The sequence below is a fragment of the Manacus vitellinus genome, unplaced genomic scaffold, assembly GCF_001715985.3.
Source record: "Manacus vitellinus isolate BGI_N305 unplaced genomic scaffold, ASM171598v3 scaffold_2_pilon, whole genome shotgun sequence".
In the NCBI taxonomy this organism is placed as follows: domain Eukaryota; kingdom Metazoa; phylum Chordata; class Aves; order Passeriformes; family Pipridae; genus Manacus; species Manacus vitellinus.
In genome coordinates this window covers 16,939,258-16,964,836 of record NW_021940208.1, presented here as the reverse complement: position 1 = coordinate 16,964,836, position 25,579 = coordinate 16,939,258, and the positions used below count along the sequence as shown (strand labels likewise).

The window sequence follows — 25,579 nt, the reverse complement described above, 5'->3', positions numbered from 1 at the left end:
AGCCAGGGTTGTCCCCAATATTGGGACTGAATGACATGTCACATGGCAGTGAACAAGTTAAAGCATTATTCAAGATCATATGACTCATGTTACAGATAATTTGTCTTCACTTTATCAAGGAACTGAATTTTCATGAAGTTCCTAAACTGCCCTTGCTTTTAGCAAATAGGACTTTTTGCAACATTTGTAATTTAAAAACAGTATTTAAGACTGAAAGGAGGTCCTCTGGGACTCCCCAGGTGGGTGTACCAAGGTCTGAGGAGGATAGTGTATCAGATGCCAGGGTGTGCTCTCTCTTACACCAGGGTGAGTTAGAGGCCATATCTAAACGGCACAACTGCAGATGCACACCTGCATGACCTTTCATGTAGAGCTGCAGCATGTGCCACGGCAGCTGTTCCAAAAGGGACATACACCACAGTGCCCTTCCCCTGACACATGGCATCAGCTATGTCAGACTCAAAGAGAATGGGATGTATGTCTTCCTGGCAGTGAGGAGTTAATGGTTAGGTTTGATGGTATTTAGACTTCTTTTCCAACCTAAAAGATTATATGATTCTATTAACTGGAGACCAGCTGGTGGCCAACAAATGTTGCTTTTACACATCCTGACAGCCCAAGAGCGCTTGGAATGGAAGCAGCTACTATAAAACCTCTAAACCAAGTCAGCTGAGAGTGGAGCACACGCAGCAGCACGGAGGAGAACACAGGTTCTTCCTTAGCCGGTGCTCGGCCACTTTGGCCCTGGGCGCGTTGGTGCCCTGGGCCAGGCTGAGCTCCAGGCCGGGGTCACGGTGTTAGACGAGGCCAAAGGCGCCGCTGATAAGGCAGATTCTCGTTGTGTAACCAGCCCAAGCAAGTCGGCTGGCCCGGTGAGCACTGAGCGGCGGCGTTTGGCACGATGCTGAAATCGCCAAACTGCTGATGTGTCCCGATCTGCCGCAGCAACCCCGCCTGTCCCCGGCACGGGGCCACCAAACAGCGCGGGGGGTCACACCACTCACACACGGACGCTGCTCCTCCGCTCGCGCCGGCCCGCCCGCCACAGCGCCCCGCCGCCGGCGTGGCGGCAGCGGGCCGAGATGCGGCGCGGCGTCGTCTCTCGGCGGCGCAAGCCGGGGCGCCACCGGCGGCGGGGACACTCCCCCCGCCGAGGACGCATGCCCCCTCCGCGTCCCGCCTCCGCTGTCACGCACCCGCGCGCCGCGGGCGGGGAGGGCGGCGGCCGGGGACACCTGCGGGCGGCACAGCCGTAGCGGGGCACATCCGGGCGCCGGGATTGGCTGGAGGGAGCTGTCCGGGTAAGGGTAGGCGTGCCAGCGTGCCGGCGGCTGCTCGGACGTGTGTTTCCCTTTCACCTTCTCAGGGTTTGCGGTTTCTTTTCTGACGCAGGGTTTAAACCCCACACCCAGAAATGAGGAAGGTTTTGTGCGTGGAGCCCGTCATTTTCATATACCTTTTTGCGACTTCCCTGACGACCCCGCTGGTGCAGCAGTTTATCTACCGGCGGCTGTGGGAGCAGGAGTACAACTCCACTTTCGTGAGCGATAGCAATGTCAGTCACTGCGAGCAGAATAAGAGCAGCCCGACTTATATTAAACAGAAGGTAAGACGGGGGAAGAAGTAACAATTGTAAATAAACTTGCAGCCAGGAGGTGCTGCCTCCGCGTAATCTCCTGTTTTATAACCTTACTTAACCTTTTATAGACAGAAAAGCTCTAGCTTTGCAACCTGCTCTCGCTTTACTGTCTCATTGCTCGTGTGTTTCACTGTAGGTAGTGGTAGTGCTTTAAAAGACAAAGATTTGTCTCCAAGAAGATGCTGAGATAAATTCGTATTGTAGCAAGAGTTGAAAATCATCTGAGAGGATTTGGCCCGAATTGGCATTGCGCTGACATTACAGCGGGTACAACTGGAGGCTCCTTGTAGCGACTCATGCATGTGTTTGTGAGCCGTCAGTTGCCTTTGGGGCTCCTAGTGTTCCCTGTAACCATGTGAAGTTTAAAAAATGTCCTGTAATTTTGAGGAATAAGGTCTAGTTTAGAATACATTTATTTCAGAGGAATTACAAGAATGAGGAACAGGGGAGGTGAAAATAAAAAGGGTTGTGTTTTTAAAATGTGAAAAAAAATTTAGCTGATCTTTGGACAATCAAATATAATTGATGGTTTACCATTCAGAGTACTAGTCTGCCTTGTTGAAATACGAAGACGTCAAGATAGCAGCATCTCACAGTCAATTACATTTTTAGCATATTTTCGTAATTCAGCATGCTAGATGGTGAATTGTTGGTTAGTACCTCTTCCATTGCACTTCTAATGCAGTTTTAATGCTTCTATTCTGCTAACTATGAGCTGAGCTGCCAGCAGGAGAGATGGTCATACTCCATTTTCCTTTCCCTTCTCCCACCATGTATTATTGTATCCTGAAATTCTGCAGTTACAGGTTATGGTTTGGATTTGAGTGGGGCACTGATTAAACTGATTCAACAGAAAGCTCATCTCTTGGTTTGAAGTGGTTGCTTTTTGAGTGTTAAGCAGTACATTGCTCTGACACTCTGTGGCCACATGATTGCTGTACCTAACACGGGAATAGCAGAGGGAACATATTTCCAGAAGAGATACAACAGAACCATCCTTGTCAACAACAACTGACAGTTGGGTTGGATTAAGTGGAGGATTAAACCACTGTAAGGTCAGAAAAGTAGATGACTTGGAATATTAATTACTCAGAAGGTGGAGTTATGGAAACAGTCAGCTGGCATTCCCTTATGCTGCTGAAAAGGTGGCACTTGAAAATTTTTGCTCACATCCCATATTTGAATTTCTGATGTGCTGTGTATATGCAAGACTGAGCACTTGAGCTTATCTGCCTCATTTGTCATATATAAAAGAAGATTTTTAATGGTACGTGTTTTCATTGAAGGTGATCAAAGAAATAATTCAGGATTTTTAGTGTGGTGTAGGTTCTTTGTCATGTGACAGAAGCTGGTCTTAGTAGAAAGAATGTGAAAGTAAAAGGGTTAATAGAATTGTAGTCCAACATGACTTCTGGGCTGACCCATGGAGATAATAACCAATTATTATCTGAGTAATTCTTGTATTTTATTTAGTATTAGCTCCCCGTTTGGTGCTATGTCTGGGCATTTTCTCATACAGAACAAGCAGCTCTAAGGAAACCATAAGTTGTGCATACAGTTCTAATTGCAGAGCCCATCAAGAAACTTACATTTCACAAACATTTTTGCATTTTGCAACCCCCCCAAATTCAACCTGACTTTCAAATTGCCATCACCTATGGTTCTGGATATAAGTCTTCATATTTCTTTTTGCAAAACACTAAAGCAGTCTTATTTTCAGCTGAAGTTTAGATAGCATCTCTAATTGAGGTGGTGGTGAATTCACACATTACAGGTCTTTTGGTTACAAAGTATAATTAACTTGACATTTGAGACAGCAGTTGAGTAACGGCCAACAGAACTTCTTTGTTTCCGTTTCCTGCAAAATTTCCATTTGCTCCATTTCAGTGATTGCCAGTAGGGCATGAGCTTTTGAACAATTACACTCTTGTCTGGGTATCTTGCCTACATTTTTGTACCACACTTGTTACCGTAGCGTAAGAATTTAAATGCTCAAAACACCCATTAATTTAAGTGGAAACTGGTCTCTGTGCTGAGTAATAATCCTGTGTATGGGCCAGAGAGTAGACCCACTAACTTAAATCCAAGCCCTTTCCCGAGGAAGTGTGAAGTAGGTGTTCTGGATTTTGCAAGACCATCCTAATTGACATATGTTTATAGATGTTGCTCTTAGGAGTGTTCCCAAGAGGCTCAGTTTGAGATTAACTTTTAGAAGCACATCTCCCTTAATAGTTAATTTAGTGCAAATCCTTATATTCTGAGAATGAAGAAACTTTATACTAATCTCACCTATTTCAAAGAAAAATGTAAACAAAATTTGAAGACAAAAATCACTTGAAGCCTGCAAAAAGGTAGAATATAATTCAAAATGTATAGTCTTTGCAGCAGCTAGATTAATTATTTCTTACAATTTGAAGAAAATTAGTCATTTTATAATAAAGTGAGTTCAAAGGTAATTTGAGTACAAGCTGAAGCATTCTGATCACTGGCTTGGATAATACTTTTTTATTATCTCAGAAAGAGCTATATTATTAATCATTAAATGTGATTATCATCCCATTTACTTATCTAATCCATTCCTTTGTTACTAAGTAATATTTCTTTATGAGTCTGTCAGTTTATCATGTCCTGTACATTGTTCAATCTCAGGCACTATGCTTCTGTCTTAATTTAATCTTTATGTAAATTATTGCTTCTTCATTCTCATTGTTTTAATTTTGAAATCAGTGATTTTAAGCTCTATTACTGTCTGTTGTGAGTAATTTTTCAGAGTAGAGTGAATTTGCAGATTAAAAAACTAGACCTTTCTCTTCAAATGTATGTAGTTGTATTGATTATTGGAGTTACATAATTTTAAAGCAGCTGAGGGTTTGACCTGTCATTTTCTGTATTTGTTTTTATTGGCTTTATAAAACCATAAAGTAGATAGTTGCATGCCTTTCACTCTACATGGAGTTTTCCTGTATTTCTGTCTTTTAGTCGTCTTGTTAGAAGACATCAAGTCTTTTATGTCAGCAAGTGTACGGTCATTTGTGGTATCTGGATGTGTAGCCATGTTCTTTATGTTGCACAACTTCTTCCAATAGAAAGACCCGCTAATGTTTGCTGTTTTATTCCTTCAGTATGGTTTAGCAATAATATTCGTATTATATGCTTAATGTGGGTTGAGATGAAATATAATAATATTTAATTTTATTTTTAAGGCAGTATCATTTGTTTGATGTTCATGTCTTTGAACATGATGGTTCTAGTAAAGAAATGATGTTTGCAACTACATAGAGTTCTCTTCGTCAGCAGTGGAGGAGTTATTAACATTTTCTGTCTCAGTTTGTTCAGTCTTCATGGTTTTGACCCTTCCAGAGTGATAACAGTGCTGGACAGTAGGACACCGTGAATCCTATGGCAGTCAGACACCATAAGGGAAGAGAGTAAAAGACTTTGTAGTGCTGGGAATCTTGAAGGCTTTCCTTGAGGACCTCAGGATCAGTTGAATTTTCCTCTTGCAGTAAAACCTGATATCTTGTAAACAAAGGAAGAGACTGAACTAGAAAGTCATTGTCTTTGCCTGTAAATATAAACATGAATTTATAAAGCATTCATCAGCTTTTAAAATTGCCCAGAATACATTCCTGTAAGTTCTAGGGTGTTTTCAATTTTATGGATGCTACTCGGTCAGGATTATGTTAGCTACGGATGAATACATGGAATATAGATCAATACAGGCTGAGAATGGTGTGGGCCAACTTACACAGGTGTACCTGCTACTGATTTAAGAGTGCAGCCCCTGCCCAAGTCAGTGTTATGCCTCAGAAAACTTCATGAAAACTTTCAGTGTGACTTTATTCTCTGCACCTGAAGTTTAACTTAGAAAGTATAAAGGGTTTGTGCAAATAAAGTTAATTCCTTTTCTCCCGCTGCTCTTCTGTCTGATGAGATGGTTTTCTTTGAAAGGGCTGTTGTGGCTGCTGTCTGTCAAGTCTGCATCTATGCCTTAAAAGCAAGATCTCAATCAGCTTGCTGAGTATCCTTTAGCAGCTGCATTCATAACAAGATCTCTCTTTTTTATTAACCTTCCTTTAGTTTGTTTTTTTCCTGCAGCCATTCATGTTCTGTTAAATGGTTGTTTTTCAGCTACATTTGATTTTTATACTTCTGTTAAAAAGAATTATGAAATTTTTTCCATAGTGGATGTTTACAGTTTATTGTTCCAGTGTTAGCTGCTGTTCATGTGACACCTGCTGTAGCATATGTATAGAGACATCACTGACTTGGACAGTTTCTGAACCCAGAGCTTTACAGTGTTTGCAAAATTAGTTAATTCACATATCTATGAGTCAATCTAATATTTAATGCTGTATTTCACATTTGTAGTTGTTATTATTGTTAGTAGTAGTAGTAGTAGTAACATGGTACACTGGGATGTCGGAGCAAATCCTGATCTGTTTAATTGCATAATTTGCTCTACTCCATGACTAGTTTCTTGTGACCCCCTCAGTAGAATTATTTATGAGGAAAAATGTGAATAGGGAGCATGAGGTGTGTTCCTCAATCAAAGACCGGTTTACTACTTGTTTCTGAGTAGTATTAAAATAGCCCAGTGTCCTTTTGCCATACCCTGTATTGAAGGAGTACCAGCTCTTGTAAATGCATATTGAAAAGAATTATTCTCTCGTCTCCACTGAAACTTCTCTGTTAACAGTACTAGTAAGACTGTGTCTTAAGAACTAATTTCTGGTTTAAAATGTAACAAGGGATATTTGAGGAATATTGAAGATCAAATTACAAAAGCAGGAGTCTGAATATGCAATTCCTTTGTATTAGTGATTACTGTAATATAATGCATTCTTATAAAGTAATGTGCTATATTTTATTATACCATAATATGTCATATAATCTTATAAAATTACATTGTATTTGGTTTAATAATAGTATAATTTATAATCTATAAACACATACTGTGCTATTCATCATATTGCACCTAATAATTATGTAAATAATATTGTTACAGATTCCCCCCCCAACGTATTACAGTATTTACAATTATTTTTATTTTCTCTTTGCAGGAAGTTCAAGAAAAAGCTTCTGTTTTTAATATGCAGTTGGACTTAACTGGGGCCATTCCCAGCCTTATAGTTGCCTTTGTCATTGTAGCTAATGGGGATCGCCAGGGACACAAAAGGTCTTTAGTTTTACCATCAATGGGAGCTTTGATTGCTGGTATTAGCCTCACTGCAATATCATATTTTTCCTTGTCACTCTCTGTCCTATTTGCAGTTGCATTTGTTACTGGACTCTTTGGGAGTATAGCAACTTTCCTTGGAGGAGGCTTTGCTTTTATAGCAGATGGTTGTCATGATGAGAACCAGAAAACAACACGAATAGCTGTAGTGGATTTGATTTTTGGAATTGTATCGGGATTGGCAGGACTCTCATCTGGCTACTTTCTAAGAGGAATAGGCTTTACATGGACATTTGTGACAGCATCTCTGCTTCATGTCATTAATATCATCTATATTATATTTTTTCTGGAAGATACCATAGGTGTATCTGAATTCCAGCACGAGGTACCAGTATCCTATAAAGAACTTCTTAGGGAGACATTTTCTGGAGTGTACATGCTTTTTAAAACTGCCCCTTATAAAAAGAGAATTTTAATAATTGTGTTACTTTTTGCATTTATGACTTATATGTTTACTATGCTTGGTGGGAGTTCGCTTTTTACACTGTATGAACTGGATGAGCCGCTCTGCTGGAATGAAGTGTACATTGGATATGGAGCAGCTGCATTCACTTCTGTCTCTCTGACCAGTTTTTTAGGAGTTTACTTATTTTCTAAATGTCTCAAAGACATTTATATTGTCTTTATTGGGATATTTTCTTACATTGGAGGAATGATCATGGCTGCCTTTGCCAAAACTACCCTGCTCATGTTTTTAGGTAAGTTCAGAATCAGTTTTTCCACGGTCAACAATATATGTGACAATACTGCTGTGTTATCTGTAATGAATGCTATTGTTGAATATTGGACGTATTATCTTGAAAGGGTCATAGAGAGGTAAAATATACATGGTTGATCAGACTGATCAGACTGATTTGATTAAAAGATGAAATGTGTGGAGAGAACAGAATGAATTGCTTATGATTTGGTTTCAGTGCCATACAAATATATTTGATTTATTAATTTCTCTGTGCATGGATAATTGTGTCTCAGTGCACTTCCAGTTCTTTCCTGTTGCCTTTTATTATCTGAGGAACTAAGCACTCAAAAGTGCATTACTGTTTCATTTGCAATGTATTTGTAAAATCCTGGATTTGAATTACTTCAATATCTCATGATTGCTTTACAGTGAGAGTGCCATCTTTGTTCTGCCTTATGCCTATTCCTGTTCTCCGATCCATGCTGTCAAAAGTGGTTCTCACTGGTGAACAGGGTGAGTAGCATTTGGTTTTAAACAATAAAATAATATGGTGTTTCAAAACAGAGATGCACCAAGATTACCTTTAAACTAACAGATCTGTATTGGTATTTTAAGACTGCATTTCTTTCAAGTTCCATATAATATGACCCTTTGTCTTGATATTAATGGCTTTTGATTCTGAATTTAATATAAACAACATTGTGTTAAAAACCACTGTAAGTTTCCACCCTCAAAGGAGATACTGTTCTTAAAATAAAGACCATGGGGAACTTGAAGCAGAAGAATGCTCAAGATTTATACAAATGTGATTTCACAAGGGCTTCTACATTCACAAGATTTTGACATGCAGAAAAAGATATATTTTGTTATTTAGTCAATGTCACACAAATTTAGAAAGGTAAGCAGTAGGTGGTCAACCTTCAAAGCACTTGAAAACAATTAGACTTGGATCTTCAGCTATGGAGGAACCCATCTTCATGGGTGCCTGTGGCTTCTTAAACATGTCCCAAAAAATGTAACACATTACTTCTCGAAGTCCTGTCGTTATGGAGCACAGGAAAAAACGCATATCAGGCCTCAAAATGTGGTTCTAGTATCCCATATTTTGCTTTTGGGGAGCATATATTTTCTAGATTTTGGGAAACATATGCTTTCTAGATACATTCTCCCAAGTTGTTTGGTTTTATTTTTTAGAAGACTAATCTTTGTATACTAAACCAAAGATCTCTTTTTACTAGCTGTGCTAACATAGACCTCTGGTTTTGCAGTTTCTTGCCATTCTTCAGGGCTTTGGGTACTTGAGTAGTTTGATGCAGGAATCAGGTTGCCTCATCATCCTTTTCTGCTTACATACAGTGATCTTGTTTGTGGTCCCATGATTATGAATACAGCTTGGGAAAATGTGTTCAACAAGACACTGATGGGATAGACTGCCACCCCAAAGGGTGGTTCAGTCCAAAAACTGTTCTTTCTTTCTTTTCAGAAATGAGAGGGACATGGTTAGATGCTGAACCAGCAGTCTTCATTGGGTCAGTCTTTTTGGCATACAGGAGTGAAGATTAGAGAAGGAAGAAACAATAAAGGGAAGAGTGAGAATAAAGAAGAAAATTGGAAGGGATAAAGGATGGAAGTGTGTAGAACATGGTTAATGAGGATGAACAGGTTGAATTTCATGTGATAAGCAGATTCAAGAAAGTAGGAATGGTGACAGAATAGTAGCAAAGAAAGTTTCCATCAGCAAAATGTTTTATTTTGGTTTTTTTCATTAAAAAGAACAAGCATTTTGTAGGAGTTTCCACAGAAGACATTTCCATAGCAAAGTATGATACTCTGATGCTTTTTACGTGTATACTTGCAAAAATACTGTTGATAGATCTTTCAAAACATGTTTAAAAATGTCAGTATTTTGAAGAGGTTTTATTTTGTTTTGTTTGTAATTCACCCATTTATTTTTGGCAGGTGCTGTGTTTGCTTGTATTGCCTGTTTAGAAGTTGTGACCGGCAGTGTTTCAATTTCAGTTTTTAATATTCTGTATGCAACTACTGTTGCATGGTTTTCAGGCTTTAGCTTCCTCCTATCGGCAGGTCTTTGTCTAATTCCACTGACTGTCCTGTGGTAAGTACAGATCAGGAGGGTGCTTCTGACTGCTTTTGCCAGTAATTTCTGTTCTGACATGAGTTGAAGCTGAATGGTTTAGTGTGGTAATTCTCACTTTACTATTTTCTAGTGTGTTGTAGAAGCTCCAGTTTCACACTTTTTCTCTGATCCCTCAGCCTTATGCTGTGAACTTCCCCCAAAGTGAAGTCTACCGTGAATGTACCGCTTGTGGGACACACCATAGCCTTGCCCACATGTGTGTGCCTTTTCTTGGTTTGAGACCTTTACATGGTCTTTTTTACAGGAAAGCCTTTCACAAAGAACAAAAGTAACAGATCTCTTGAAATGCATGAGCTTAATTTTGCAATCTGAGCTCTTCTAGATGCTAATTAGGGTTACAAACATGACCAATCACGCCATGAATTTAATGGAAAGCTCTCTGTCCTGGTCTTTGGTCATACCTTGTGACCCAGTGCCATTAAAATCTGTAAAAGATTTTAAGGCCCAAAAGAACAAACCTGTAGACATGTTTAAAAAATAGACCTCTATAGCAGTTGTGTCTTATCGTATCTGGTGACCACCTAGTAATACTGACAGTGAAATACCATTATTCATGAGTACTCATAAAAGCAAAGGTCACTTTATGTTATTTCCAATATAAATTACTTCTTTTTAGGATGCTGAAACAAAACTCTAAGTGACAGAAGGATAATTTTTCATTAGATAGATTACTATTCAGGGGGAGGGGGGGAAAGGTGTATTCCTTAAGAGGGTGGCACGCTTGCTAGAGACTTGTATAGTTTTTCCTAATACTTAGACTTCACCTCAGTCACCTTTTATCTCTACATCAGCTGCACTTTAAGATTTAAACGGGCAGTGATAATGCTGTAGCTTTAGAACATTTCACATCATTTTAAGTCTGTACCTGCTTCACTACAGATATTTACCATCAATCAGTCCATCTTGCCATCAGGACTGTAGTCCATCATCACCATAGATTTTTGGAAGTTATTTTTCTTTATCTTCTATCATTATAGTGTTTCAGGACCCTTTGAATAACCTTTCTCTGAGCCTTTCTTTTGAGAGTGTCATGAAATGTTGCTGTTTGAGAGCAAAAAGGGTGGTTGTTCCAGTCTGTAATGGACATGGTAGTCGAGTACTTTGATCAAAGACAGAGTAATGATATTGTCTGACTTCTGTAATGAGTACAAGTTGTGTCATTGCTTTTGTTTACTAAGATACATCAAGAGCTTTGTGCCACAGAAGATGGCCATACAGAGCTATCCAGTATGTTTGTTGGTGCTGAATCAGAATGCTGTTAAGTAACTATCTCAACTAAAGATATCTGTCTTATCTTTGTCTTACAGCTGGCTTCTGTGCACAAGCTGGAATGGGGAGGACTTGGCTCTGCTGGTACCTGAAGAAGTATCCAGCATAGAGAGTGCCGATAGTTGAACAAAAGATCCCCACACCTGGGATTTCTAATCTCACATGCAGTGGCAGAGACCATTATGTCATACAGAGACCATAGAGATAACACAACACAATCTCCAAGTGGCCCTGCAGCAATAAGCACTAAATTGGTAGCACTCGATACCCAGTCTTTCAGCACTTGACTAAAGCTAGCTCTTAACTATGCAAATAGGCAGGCAGTTGAGATTATAATGCTGCTTTCATCATGAAGAAAAAAATTAGGTAGGGTGATACTCCTTCCACTTACCCTTTCTCAAGTTTGAGAATGTCAGGTATGGATTGTGATACATCTTGTATCATTCTAAATGGGGTGACAGAGATAAGTTACTAACTCAGAGGATGCTGGCAATTCTGCTGAAGCCATTGGAGCTTGTGCCAGATGAGGATGTGGTCCACTGTGTACATCTTTAAAGTCCTGTCTTAATGATGAAGCCCCCAAACCTTTCTAAAATTACTAAAAAGGTACTTTTTTCAGAAAGCAACCAACCTGGAGGCAGTACTTAACATCTGCTGTAAGCAGACTTACTGCTCTGCAGCTAGTAGAGTGTTTGTGTAAGTATAATGTATGATGTGTGGACCTTGCCCGTGATTTAGTTCTTAAAATGGATTTTTACACAGAACTTTCAGGAAATATCCAGCTTGCAGAGTGTGAAGTTCAGCCTGTGCCTACATTTTGCAGAGGCCATATTGCACATTTTTAATTTTCCATATATTAGGGACTGCGTACAGACATCTCTATTTTTTGTCCCAGAGATATTTTTTATTTTCTAGTTAAGTTGGTACTTGGTTTAAATGTTTCTTTTAGTGAAAGGCTGTAATAGCATTTCTTATCAGTGGATCTTTATTTTCTTCACAACCCTGAAACGAGGTGACCAAATCTGAATCATGAATCTAATCATCTTGCAACAAATACAGCATAATTATATGAGCAGTTGAAGAGCATTTCTCATCTTCAAAGCACTTTACAAATGCTATTAAGAACATCCTTTCATAATAGATACTCTCTTCCCTCTTGCATAGGGAGAGAAATTAACAGAGAGGACAAGTGACATGCCCAAGGCCACAGTGCAAACTGGTGAGACTGCCAAACCTAGGAATCAGTTTCAGCTTTGACTCCTCACCTTTTCCCTTGAGATCTTTAAGTAGAAATTATTCTGAGTACTAGCTTCTGGAGTGCACAGTGGAAGTGAAAATATAACACCATGTTAGAGACCATTCCCATATGTTGATTTTTTTAAGAGTTTGACAGCCAATACTGTTCTGATCTCTGAAAGTGGTGTGTGACTTGTCCCCCAAAACAGATTGGACAGAGAAGTCAAAATCATGGAAAGTGGCTGACATTTAGTAAAGGAAAAAACCACTAGGAAAGCAACTATGATGTGGGAACTCGCACACAGCATAGGATAAAAATGCACAGACATAGCATGTGCTGTATAACTGATGACCTGCTTACAGCCATTGATACCCATCACATGAACAGAGAATTCCTGCAGAACTTTTCAGTGGTACTCTAGAGCTTGCTTAAGTTAGCCATCCAGGCTAGCGTCGGTGACTGCAGTACTCCACCAAGAAATAGTAGTACCACATCATGATGATACTATTGTAGATCCTTCACAATTGAACAATTGCATCATTTACAAGTTATGTGTTGTGCTCACTGAGGTTTGAAAGAGGGTTCAAATAAGGTAAAGGAGAGCTTACAGTATTCAGGAGACCACTGCCTGCTCATCACAGGTGAAAACAGTACCATTTATCCAGGGCAGAGGGAACAAGTATTTACACAGCTAACAGCTATAGCCAGCTCTTACACTTCTGTCCTGAACTACAGAGGGTGATGTTAGCAATTAAAGATCATTAGCTTTTCCTCGGTAGTTTAGACACTGGGCAGAAAATAAAACTGCTTAACTCTCCTCCTTTGAGGTGCCCAAGTTGCTGCCAACTTGTGGGCCGAGTTCTACAAGTGGGTCCAGAACATAATGAGTACTTGTAGAGAGATTTAGAAAACACTGATGTAAAGGATTTCAGCACAAAGATTACATTGTCTTCCTCGCCTCTTCATTATGCAGTTATGTAAGGCTTTATGAAATTAACTATTTCACAGAAAACTGCCGGGGGGGGAAAAAAGGCAAATGAAGAAGGGGGTGTGCCTTCACTTCCTCTTCTTTGGTGCACACCTCCAGTAGCACTGAGAAGGTAGCAACAAAGCAAGCCAGTTCCATAGTGGTGGTGTGTTGGTCCAACTGAGAACAAGCACGTACGCTTCAGGAATGGCTTTGTTATGGTTTGCTTTTACTGTACAAAGTACGTGCTGTTTGCAAAGTATTTCTGGTAGATGCAGCATTTAGAACTGGCTGTAAATTTAGGTCCAAACACCAAGGATATGAACTGTGTTAAAATGCCCAGCATGGTGCAAGCTGAGGAACTCAAGTACTGATATGCTTCAGATTAATAAATCAAAATCTCAGTTTATAATAATTGGTTTATTTGTGTATAATGCAAATTATTTTGATATAAATTAATAATGAAGTTTGTTTTTTTTAACTCTGCTGCATTTGTAGTTCTTGTACTTTTTAAAATTTTGACAAATGGCCAATGGCATGACTGGTAGAAGAATGTTTGTGTAAACAGAAGAAGCAGCACTATGGTATCATCTATTTTTTGTGATCATAACAAACAAACAGCATAGCAGGAAGATGTGCTTTTACCTCCCTCTTGTGCCTGAGGAGAGGAAAAAATGCTGCTGAGAACGTCAGTACCAAGAGAAGGCAGGGAACTGCAGAGCAGGGACAGCATGCCATGTGGAAGGAGTCAGGGTGGGGGCTTCTGTTGCACCTGCCAGAGCAGTGGATCTGGAAGTGTTTTCCTCCCTGTGCTCTGTCAGAGTCTGTCCCAGCTCCACTGCCAAGGCATGGCACGCCTCTGTGGGTTGCTACGTGCAGTATCTGCTTTACAGAATGAGGCTTATATGAAATGGAGAGAATGGGCTGGGGCAGAAAGCCCAGTCCCCAGCCCAACCCCCTGCAGCACTGTCTGAGCATAACCCTTCCTCTTTATCTCAAAAGCTCTTTGCCTCAGTCCTGTTTGACTCCCAGTACTTTTATTAACAGCATAAATTCTTGCACAGGCCTCTTACATGTACTATTTGCTTTCCAGCCTGGCTAAACCCCTAAGATTAGTTTCCTTACATACATAATGAACAATGCACCTTCCTGCCTCTGAACATGGTTTGATCTCACCCAGGATTATTACAAAGTATACTAATTGTTGAACAAAACCACCTAGAAATTACATGCAGCCTCCTAGTCTGCATCTGGTTCTTCACTGCACTAATGAGAAACTCTAATTACTCGTCTTAATGTAGTTTTGCTCAGATGCAATAGCATCCATCTTCCAACCAACACTAGGAAAGGCCAACCAGCTCAATACACTGAAGTAGGGAGCTATAAGGTACCAGTAATTGTACAACTATTGGTTCTGTTTTCTGGAACAGTGCTGGTAGGAAGGCAGACCTTAAAATCCTCCTGAAAATCCATGCCCACACCATAAGTTGTCCCAGACCTGGCAAGGTAATCCCTCAGACTTTCTGGCCTAAGCCTTGAACAGTAGTCTTATCAGCCCACAAAGGGACCAGGACAGCTATGGACAACAAAAATGGGAGTAGATCTATGCTTGCATGTTCAATTCATTGGTCCTATGTTTAACCTCCCTAAGGCAAAATAAACTCCAAACGAAATTGCTTGTACTACATAGCAGAAGCCTCTAATCTCTGCAAGTCTCAAGTGAAAGACAATTTTAGAAGCTTCACTTCTTAAATGAAACAAGTTTGAATATAAAACCAAATAAAACCACCAATAAAGTGTCTCCTACTGTCATCTTAACGTTTCTAATTTGCTGCAATGTTTTGCACATAAAAGCACTATAAACTTTACAGGACAAAAGCTAGAAGCTTTCGCCCACACAGGGAATTTGTAGCAGCTATAAGCCCACTGAAAAGACAAGAGATATTTGCAATTGTGAAGAGAGGTTTATAGCAACATTTCTGCTAAAATTATCTACAACAGAACACCAAGTGCACTTAGAAATTTAACTAAGTCATTAAAACTTGCTGAATAAAGAGTTCCTGCCTTAGAAATATTGTTTCAAGCTCCCCACATATGCCAAAAGATAACATTTTTTGAACTGCAGACTTTTTTTCTAATATGCCACATACTAGCTGCCTTGTAGGATTTATATATGACATATGCACATGTACAACATTAAAAATAATTGTTACAACCTGAATTTAATAAATAAAGAAAACTTCAGCACACAAAACCCCTTTCAGTGGTCTGTTCCTTTAAAAGGTGTATTTAAGTATCGATCTCTCATTCTCCCTTAATTAAGACTTGATTTCTGTAAACATACAAAAAATAATTTATTTGTACCACCATATCTTCATGTTCTTACTGCAGCACCTTTATTAGGCACTTTCATAATCAGGCTCTGCATTCTTTCTTATTACTAAAATGCCTAGACCTAGGAGTGCTCTTTTGGACTACGTTTACAAATAAGATTTTAAAACATCTCTTTAAACTCCAAGTGGAATTTGCTTCTACTTTCAGAAACCAGAACATCCTCTCAGGGACACACATGAAAAGATCTATACTTTTAACTCTCTTCTTACAGCAATACTTCCAATTCTACACAAAGGCTTAACAGCTCCCTCATAAACAACTGTCAAGAGTGGGATAAAACGTATGTAGCAGAATTACATTGGCAGTGCACATGTTAAAGGTCTTTAAAGATATTGCAATAAAAAGGAACAACACTGTGTCATGGGTAAGAGATGCTTGATTAATGATTAAATATATTTTGGAACGCAAGAGCATTTATAGCAAACTTTTATTCAATAGTTTAAAAAGTGTATGGACATTTTCATGAACAAAATGTTACTCAATGGAAAATACCTTCCTTTCCCTCTTAAGTTCTTCCATGAGAACAGCCATTAAATGCATTAACCTACAGCAGTCAGTTTTCAAATGCACGCGTATTTTTGGATTTCTTGTGTACATATATAGCATTTCCATATTTAAGAAGCTATTGTCCTGAGCAGTGTATGAAAAGACATTTAAACTACCTAGTTACAGGACATTTACTTGATTGACAAGCACAGAACAATTTATAGACTTTAAACATTTAATGTGCCTTTTCATCAAGGAAGGCAAATGATAACTGTAGGACTGTTTAACACTGTTAGTGTCAATTTAGTATCATGTATTTAGATCTGCAGTAGAAAGACACACACAAAACATTTTTGTGGAGTATATTTTGTTACAATAAACCAAGCTTGTACTCCATCATCATGTGTGGTTCTCCCATAACCTCACTCTGTGATGGATCTGGGAAAAGAAAAGTTGACAGCATGAGGTTTTTACTAATGTTCAAAGACCATCAATAACTATGAATAAAAACATTTTTTCATTATAACGTTTAGTGCAACAGTTGCTTGACTGATTTTTGACAGTGTTGCACAATGCAGCTCTGTAACTCATAAGTCTCTATCCAAAGCATTGATCAGATAACAAATATATATATCATCATAAAGACACATATATTCTTCAAGCAAAACCAACCATTTCTACATAAGCACAGACTCCTGTAGCCTGAATCTCAAGGCTGATCAAGTTTTGTGTTTAAGAAAACAGGTCTGATTGAAGCTTTTCTCCATAGTTGCCCTATACCTCTTTCCAATACAACTTCTCTGTGCAATAGGAGCTCACAGTCCTCCCTTCTGTTAGCTGGGATATACTCATGGTTTCTCTTCTCCACCCAACTGCCTAGTTTCACAGAAATTCTATACCCTTAAATATTCCTTCCATTCTGTAGAGTATGGTTGACATTAGCCACTGTACTCAAAGGTTATCAAGGACTGTACAGAGAACACAAGAGAGACCAATACTGATAGTATGAACTTCATTTCCGTATTAAAAAAAAAATAAAAAAAAAAAAAATCAAGACCAGAAGACAGGATATGACTGCAATTCAGAAGAAATACCACTTTCTTTATAGGTGTATCAGACTGTTTTCCTTCCATAAATAAGACATATTAATGCCTCTAATTCCTCCAGAGACAAAAACACCTAATCCAGTCTCAGCTGATAAGTAGAGCCTTACCAAAAACACTTGTAACCCACTTGTAAGCATTCTATAAGCATCTAACAGCTTGTTGTGAGCAATGGTAAATAACCAACTTCCTATAAATTATGTTCGACATTGCTCTTCCCCCACTGAACCACAGGAGCCTGGGATTCCTTCCCTTGATCCCTGTATATCCATCTCAGAATTTTATTTCATGCCTCTAGATTCCTATTTATTCTTTATTATTTCCAGTTTCATATGTCCCCAACTATTTTCATTCTCCAATCACATGTCAAAATACTCTCTCCCTTCTTCCGTGTCCTTAAGTACCAGTTAGAAAGAAATAATTTGTTTAAAACCCATTTTTCCAGGTTTATTCTCTTTCACACATACTGACAGTCAGCAGAGAACCACACAACTGCAACCTATTAATTTGTGGAAGGCTCTGGTTCATTAGTTCCATCTCTCCCTCTAGCCTTTCTTTCTTTTTAATTACAAAACTTACAAAAACTTTGTATATTTGTAACCTCTGCTCCTCAAAATCTGCACAAGTAGTTAAAAATTTCTGAGGAAACAGGCATACAACATAAGTGCATAATCTTCTACTCCTTTAGAAATCCAGCCTACAAGCAAATACTGGCTTACACAGTAGTTCAAAGTAACACAATTAGCAGCTGAGGCACATTTATTTCTCCTTCCCCAGTGCTTCTTTGCTTTTAGGAATTAATTCTGTTCTTTGCATTTTGTAAGTTTAATTTTCTTGTTCCATAGAGACAAAGAACTTCACGGCTCCCATACTTTACCTTTAAATGTTTCCATAACACTAAAACCAGAATGTATTTACCATTAAGGATATCCTCAAAACCAATGCATTCATCATTTCCCCTCAGAGTATCCAATGCCATGTTTGAACTGTGAAGAAATGGGAGACGCTGGACCTGTAAGAAGAGTTCAAGAAAAAGTTCAAGTTTCTGCAAGTCTGAAATTGAAAGGGTTCATATTTGGACTTCTCAGTCTGAAGCGACTGAGGAAAATCAAGAGGCAGTCACTTTCTTTAAAAACAATGCTGAAATAAGAGAACTACTGGCACATATAGACAGCAAAACCTATCTAAACACCACCATCTTCTGTTGTTTATCTCTCTGTTGGAAAACAGCTGCCTTTCAAAAGATTTTTAGCTTTCAGTGCAGTGAAAAAAAGCTACTAGAGCAAATAGTTTGCTTTAAAAAAAAAGACAGTTTCTTTCTCTTTTGTAAAGCTCCTCTCACATTAAGCTGGGGAGGCTCACTGCAATAAACACATCCACACCCTGCGGTCAGTATTGGGCAATTGATGTATACTGCTGTTGGACACCAGATCAGTTATTAGGTCAGAACTAACTTGTGGAGTGCATGTGTGTGTGAGTGTGTGTGTGCGCGTGCGTGGAGAGGGAAGCGATGGGTCAAACCTCGTGTGAGGAAGGGTGGCATCCTCTCATATCCCTCATGGCAGCCCCTGGAGCCTACATGGGGAAGCCTCGGAGTAGCTGCCAGTCACAAACAGCCCGGGAAAACTCTAACACCACACATCCTTGAGCCCCTAGGCCAGCTCAGATTGGCAGGGACAGTGAGGACACCATCCCTTACCCTGACCTGAAATCCCCAGAGTGGCTGTTGGGTCAGAGACCCCATCTGGAAGGGCTGGCCATAGGGATCAGAGCAGATAAAACCAAGGGCATGTGTTTGCCTTGTGTCGTGGCTCTGCCATTGGACATGCAAGAACTGGTCTTCCACGAGGCTTCAGAGGTAGCTATATAATCTGTCTCTCCCTCTTTCTCCTTCTCTCTTCTTGATGCCTCTGCTTCTCTTTCTTTGCTTCTTGATGCTTAGGAGGATAGAGGGATTGGATCTTGATTTAAGTGTTGTGGAATTGATTTACTGCATTTTGATTTAAGTGCTGTGGATTAATAGTATATGCTGAGTCAGTATTGTGTGAAACATTTTGTCTAGCTTGTGTGGTGTCCTTTTGAACTTTCACCAAGTCCCCTTATTTACCCCTTTAAATTAATAAAGAAATTCCTTGGGAACAAGCCCGTGGCTTATTATCTTGATGCCATCTCAAGGTATTAAAGAACTCTGTATCTATATATTAAAGTAAAACTCATAGCCAATCCCATGAGCCGGCAGCTCCTGGGGCTGGAGTTTTACAGCTGCAGAATTTGGAAACTACATCTCTGACACAAGTCAGGAATGCAAGTGAAAGAGCTATACTGATTTTCACATTTAAATTTAATCCTCTTTGCAATTGATCTAAATCATAATTATTTCTCTGATCCCCACCAATTCTTAAGCTTCAAGTCCACTCCCAGTTACTTTCAACAGTCTTCTGTACCCTCCATGCACAGAATTACAAAAAAAATTTTAAGTGGCACACACAGCATTTAGAACCTAAATATCCTGAGAAGGGCGTATCTGTACTTAAAACTGCATTCAGTGCTACTAGAGATACTTCACTTATACCATGAACATACTTTTCAACCATAAAATTATCGTATCTCTACACACAAAATAAGTCCAAGATTTCCATAATCATGACTGGTACAACAGTCAGAAGTGCAAATATACTATTCCAGTAAACATCTTGAAGTGAAATTAAACCACAAGAGTACCCAACATGAATCTGGAAGTGGAAAGCCTTCTAATCATCATATTTCCCCCAAAATATCTGTGGAGACACACTAGCAGGATATCCTCACCTCCCTCATTCTCTACAATGTGCAAACCTAAGTTAGGGAAAAGACTTTTCCTCACAAGACAGCACAGCTGAGATCCAGAGATGTTTTCATATGTCCCATCTGACTTTAAGATCATTGGGACTAGTTAGTAACTTCTGCCAAGTTTAATGCAGCTCACTGTGGTTCAGTAGCACCTGATCACTGGGAGTACAAAATTGCTCTAATACACTGGGAAAACCAACTCTTAATAGCTTGACAACCTTCTACAAGGCAAAAAAGTTTACTAAGACCAATGAACTTTCTGTGTTTCCTAAGGGACAAAGTCAGCCTCTCTCCAGCTACTCTCCATCCTAGGAGAAAATAAGGAAAAGGAGACAAACTCAGCTTCTCAATTCAGACTTAAAACCTTTGAACTTAACTCCCTGTAGACCTCCCTTGATCTTACAACAAAGGCTGCGGAACAATAAGCACATAGCAAATTCTCTGTTTCAGGTTTCACATTACCTCTATATCCCCTCCCAAATCACTATCTGCTTCAGACCTCCAAGTCTCTTTTCCTTATAGGTGCAGAGATTCCTTCCCATGAAGGACATACATTTCCACAGAAGAGAGTATTAATTTTAGAAATTATTACTCAATTCTTCCTGCTTTCGTCTGAAGGTTGACAGGAAGCTAGTGCACAGAAAAGCTAGAAGAGTTACCACTTCACCAAATAACCAATAAAGCTGAAAGGTTTTAGCATATTGACTCTTCTGAAAACTATTAATTGCAGTGTTTAGTTAGTTGGTTTTAATAAAAGCAACAATAAATTCCAAAAGAATTAATTTATTTTGGAAATATATCTCAAAGAAAGATGTCTCTATGAAAGCATGTTCCAAAAGAAGCATTTTTAAAGTAGTTTAAGTTATTACCTGTTGGATAAAAATGCTTACCTGTTTCACTGCTCTGAATTCCATCTGCAGCTTTAAAGGTGCATGGATTCCTTGAATATTTCTCAGCGTGGCAAAGTTTGTTTTATCTTGATTTAACTGGAACTGTCACAAACAACATTGATTTTTATTTTAGAAAAAGTTACTTTCAAGTACAGCCATAGAAGAGATTTGTGACCTGCTTACTAAATCTGTATGTAAAAATTCAGTGAAACCATCATATCTCAAATGTATGGGAAAGACAGTGATGCAGTAAGATTTGTTTTATGAAACTAAAATTGCTTTTTGCTGGATTTTATTCCAAATTAATAGTACCGATCTTATTATGTTATTTTTGATAATCAGGACATGTAACACCACCAAGTGGTATAGTTTTGCAGTACTTTACTACCATATTGTCCGCATGAATAGGAAGCTAAGTACGGTTTAGAGATCACAAACTTAAAATCCACAATTGATGTCATTGTCAGCCATCAAAGACTACTTGAAAATACTTGATATACTTCTTTTCTGATCAAGTAGGAAGACAGAGCACCACTTACACTCTGTATGACTCTGAAAAGCAAATGAAAGCTCACAACTTTACCAACTGCTCTACGACTGATCAGTAAGACAAAGAAAATCTACTTATCAGAGGGTCTTTTAAAGAAAAAGTGCCGGCTCATGAATACTGAAGTTCACAAAAGTAAGTTATACTTAATGTTAAGCTTAAGCTTGAATAACCAAAAAAAAAACAAATCTCTTATTCTGAAACCTGTACTCAATCACCATGACAAAAGCCTACTAGTAGAGAACATTGAGTCACATATGAGAAGAGATCTCAAAAACCAACAGGAAAATGCAAGCCAAAAGGTGCAACAAGCATTTTCTTCATAACAGCATATATTGAGTGCTTTTCAAAAGTCAGTAGAAAATATTGATTATATTCCTCAGCCCAAACTTATAATTCTGGTCACATTATTTTTCCATTTCTTTTATTTTATAAGGGTAAGGATCTCTTGATAGCAGGAACTATGGGTTTCTACTAGTGCTACCTGAATAACCTTTGTAACGTATATGGCAGTAAAAACAACCATGGCTATCTCAGGCTAAGGTAAGTCTTTTCCCATTCATGAAAATAATTCTTAGATAAATTGGCCATAAGCTTACAGAAAAACTAACCAAACAAAATGTGGGAGAAACAATTTAGAAGATTCGCATACTTCTTAGGGGATCACATTGCCTGTTTTAATTATTTCTATGCATTTTTGTCTCTCTAGCCTGTGATCTTTTAATTATGCAGGTTTTATATAGCAAGAACAGAGTTAAAAACTAGGTTATAGAAGTTTAAAAAAAAAAAATCGACTGACAAATAGCTCTGAAACATTTATACTATTTATAAATGAGCTCATAAAATTGCAGTCACAATAACATCAGCCTTGTAACACAAGGCAACACTAACACTGGTTAAAATTAGAATATATTAGACATTACAGCCAGACCTTGTCATGCTGCTTAACTTAGCAGTTTGGAACACTAGATCCGTCTTCACGATATTGATAGACTGGATACATTGTATCTTCTCTGCTGACAAAAGAGGCACTAGAGAGGACATTCAGCTCAATCAGCTGTCAAGTTGTCTGGTTTTAGCTCCTACAGACCACTCCTAACGGTCCACAAGTGATGACTAAGCCAGACAAGACCACACACGCTTATGACAGACTGTATGTGTAAAATGTGTAGATTGGGACCAAGTAATTTATTGAAAAATACATGAGACTGAAAGTCTGAAAATAAAGATATAGTAAAGACAAAGTAAACCTACAGATAAAATGGAAGGATCAGCCTTCCAGAGGTGTCAGGTGGGTCTCTCACCTACCTATAGAGACTGCATACACAACTAACTCAATAACTTTTAGATGACTAAACCTTAGCACACAAATCCCTACTTGGAAGTCTGTTTATATACTTGGAGAGAGTCATAAGTACGAGGTTAACATTAAATAAATTTGCCCAAAACATTATTTGTATAAAAAATATGTTACTGTTTTGAATATCTTTATTCTGTTAAAAGACAAGACTATTCATTACTTGTTACTGCACAAGCAGTCCAGGTTACCGCATTTTTAATTCAAACTTCATAATTAGCCAAGAGCAAAGATGGCTACATTTGATGTTATACTTACATTCTTTTCTGTCAACTCCAGTGGGTGACTGGGCAACAATTCACTTTTCACACTTGTAAAACTAAAAAAAAAAAAGTAAAAAAATTAACTGCAAATTAAATGGGATATTTTTTTAAATTGCATTCCCAAACTAATCTCAGATACAAACACCACCCCACAGAGATACACAATTAGCAATTAGCACAGCCTGAACTACCAAAAAAAAAAAAAAAAGCTTAATAGTGAAGCAGCAAATAAGACCTATAACTAGAGCACTATCTGAAGAAAAAGAATTTTGATTTCAGGCACTCTTGTTCCTTTATGCTTGACAAAACAGAATGATAATGTTTCTTCCTTGATTCCATTCAGAAATAGAAAAAATATTAACAAATTAAAACATAATGGATCTACTTATGTCCAAGCTACTCTGTATCTTATTTCAAACTCTCCAAGCTTTTACAACGGAATATTGTACATATCTCCCCCACCACTCAGCTGTATTACCGGCATTTAAAACTCCACGAGCTTATTTCAGATTCATTATCCAAGACACAAATAACCAATCTAAATAGTTTTGCACTTACATAAAATGGCAAACCCCAAACCCACTCTTTTGACTATATTACTTCTACATTTCGTACCAGTGCTGAAACTAAACCATTTCCCACAGTGCTAAGGCAGACTTACATCCATGTATACTAAAACCAGCAGATATTTCACAATTATTAATACTTTGTCTCTTTTGTAAAGAACAGCATCACAAAGATAAAAGTCTGTTAATGTTACCTACTTCTTGAAATGAGATTTCACAGAAAATCCATGCTTGAAAGAGAATTTGATTAAATATGTGGACTTTAGGCTATAGCTTTTTTAAAGAAACTTCTTTAAAAAGCCAACATGAACACATACTTTCTTCCTATATCTGAAGTTCATCATTGTCTGTGACACAATTCAACAAGTAAAAGTAGAGCGTACCCTCTGCGCAGAAGATCGGGACCTTCAAATGGCCCTGAAGCTGAAAACTCAGTAAGTGGGATACTATCCTTCAACAGAGAAGCAGTGCCTCTGGAATTCTGGAACAAGAAAAAAGAGAGGATTACTTTAACACAACCAGACCCCTTTTGTATGGGCCATTAGGCCAGACAAATGAAATAAAGTGCTCAAAAACTTCTTAAAGTGGTCCTGGAAGCCTTAGTCTTTTGAGTCTCTTAAAAAAAAAAAAAAAGCCAAAACAAAACAAAAAACCCTCAAAACACCAAAACACAAACCCTACACTAAATTAGAATTCTTTCAGGGAGTCTGGTAAGAGTTAAAGATCCCAATAACAAATTTTTTGGACCCGGTTGAAACAGCTGAAACTGCAATTACCCCTTGTTCGTTCCCACCCCGGGCTGCAGGGATGGAAAGGAAGATGGCAGGTCCTGAGAGCTGACAGGACAGAAAGGAACACGTCTGAACATTCCTTCATGTACTGTAATACTGACATTGTCAAGTAAGGTTAAATTGATTTTAGCCATGGTTTGAGGCTGTCACAAAGAGGACAATGTGTACTTAAGCAATCCAGTATGCTAGTTAGCTGAAAGAACAAAGGAAAAATAGCAATTTGTAGCAGAACACCAGAAGTCTCCACACTTACTAAGTAAAGCCACATTAACCCAGACCACTAATTTCAAGCTAACCTACACGATTTTACTGAAGTGATTTTAGGATTGTTCACACAAATTGGCTACACCAATTCGTCAATGCAGAATAAATTCTGGAAGGTGACAGTAATGAGCTGTTCAGTGCAGGAGTTTCCTCCGGCAGCACTGTCAAACCCAACAGAAAAATCATGCTTACAGTTAAGGTCTTTTGTACTAAGCATTAGCTTCCATTGACATCAGAGCTATAAGACAGCCCTAAAATATCTGTTTTACATGTATATAAAGCATCTACAACTGGCACACTCAACACTGACCAGACCTTTCTGAGACTGCTGTTAAGTGAAAGCATTAAAGAGATACAGTACCTAGGGGACGTGATAAGGGAAAATCAAAGCCAAACGCAAGGAGAAAAATCACTAAATACTCCTCAAAAGCAACACTGTAGAGTCCCACCAGTGCCCAGCCTGTCTTAAGTGGTCCCACCACCGCTGCCCACCGCGGAGGGCCGAGCCGTGACCTCCCTCCCCCAGACTGCGGGAGGCCGGAGACCACCGGGGCTCCTCGTTCCGCCCCGCTCCCAGAAGAAGGGCTTTATCCACAGCCGCCACGCGCCCTTCGCGCCTATGAGGGGAGCCCGCCATGGCCGCGCCGAGCCCCATGACTCAAGCACGGCCCGCCGGCACCGAGGACACCGAAAGGAAGAGGAAAGGGGGGAGGGAGGGGGGGGGGGGGGCAAGACAGGGAGGGCAGGGCGGCTCAGTCCAGTCCGGCCCCACTCCGCTCCAGCGCAAACCCCCAACCCCGCGGCCCCTGCCCGCACTCACCATCTGAGCCTCCAACGCCGCCGCCACTTCTCCGCCGCCGCCGCTCGCTCACTTCCGCCCCGCCCACAGCGCGTGGCGTCA

At 39.2% G+C, this 25,579-nt stretch overlaps 2 protein-coding genes across 3 annotated transcripts; one reads left to right on the top strand and one right to left on the bottom strand.

Annotated features, from left to right (window-relative positions):
* Positions 1-1,396: 1,396 nt before the first annotated feature.
* SLC46A3 (solute carrier family 46 member 3) lies at positions 1,397-15,530 on the top strand. 2 transcript variants are annotated; one of them, XM_008924620.3, is made up of 5 exons: positions 1,397-1,606; positions 6,703-7,576; positions 7,987-8,070; positions 9,517-9,673; positions 11,023-15,530. In XM_008924620.3, the coding sequence occupies exons 1-5, from the start codon at positions 1,415-1,417 to the stop codon at positions 11,108-11,110; spliced, it is 1,395 nt and encodes a 464-aa protein (XP_008922868.1). In that variant the 5' UTR covers positions 1,397-1,414; the 3' UTR covers positions 11,111-15,530. The 2 variants fall into 2 exon arrangements, with proteins under 2 accessions (XP_008922868.1, XP_017926576.1); XM_018071087.2 differs by lacking the exon at positions 9,517-9,673.
* A 31-nt stretch (positions 15,531-15,561) lies between these two features.
* POMP (proteasome maturation protein) lies at positions 15,562-25,315 on the bottom strand. Its single transcript, XM_029960907.1, has 6 exons — positions 25,171-25,315; positions 24,007-24,130; positions 23,053-23,113; positions 20,891-20,992; positions 18,090-18,183; positions 15,562-16,506 (listed from the first exon to the last, which is right to left on the bottom strand). The coding sequence occupies exons 1-6, from the start codon at positions 25,313-25,315 to the stop codon at positions 16,439-16,441; spliced, it is 594 nt and encodes a 197-aa protein (XP_029816767.1). The 3' UTR covers positions 15,562-16,438.
* Between the last annotated feature and the right edge of the window lie 264 nt (positions 25,316-25,579).

Excerpts from the sequence above, each read along its gene's own strand:
- SLC46A3 (XM_008924620.3), top strand. The coding sequence starts at position 1,415 with ATGAGGAAGGTTTTGTGCGTGGAGCCCGTCATTTTCATATACCTTTTT. Across the intron at positions 1,607-6,702 it reads CGACTTATATTAAACAGAAG|GAAGTTCAAGAAAAAGCTTC; the intron begins GTAAGACGGGGG and ends TTCTCTTTGCAG. Across the intron at positions 8,071-9,516 it reads GGTTCTCACTGGTGAACAGG|GTGCTGTGTTTGCTTGTATT; the intron begins GTGAGTAGCATT and ends TATTTTTGGCAG.
- POMP (XM_029960907.1), bottom strand. The coding sequence starts at position 25,315 with ATGGCGGGCTCCCCTCATAGGCGCGAAGGGCGCGTGGCGGCTGTGGAT. Across the intron at positions 23,114-24,006 it reads CCCGATCTTCTGCGCAGAGG|TTTTACAAGTGTGAAAAGTG; the intron begins GTACGCTCTACT and ends TTTTTTTTTTAG. Across the intron at positions 18,184-20,890 it reads AATTCAGAGCAGTGAAACAG|GTCCAGCGTCTCCCATTTCT; the intron begins GTAAGCATTTTT and ends CTCTTCTTACAG.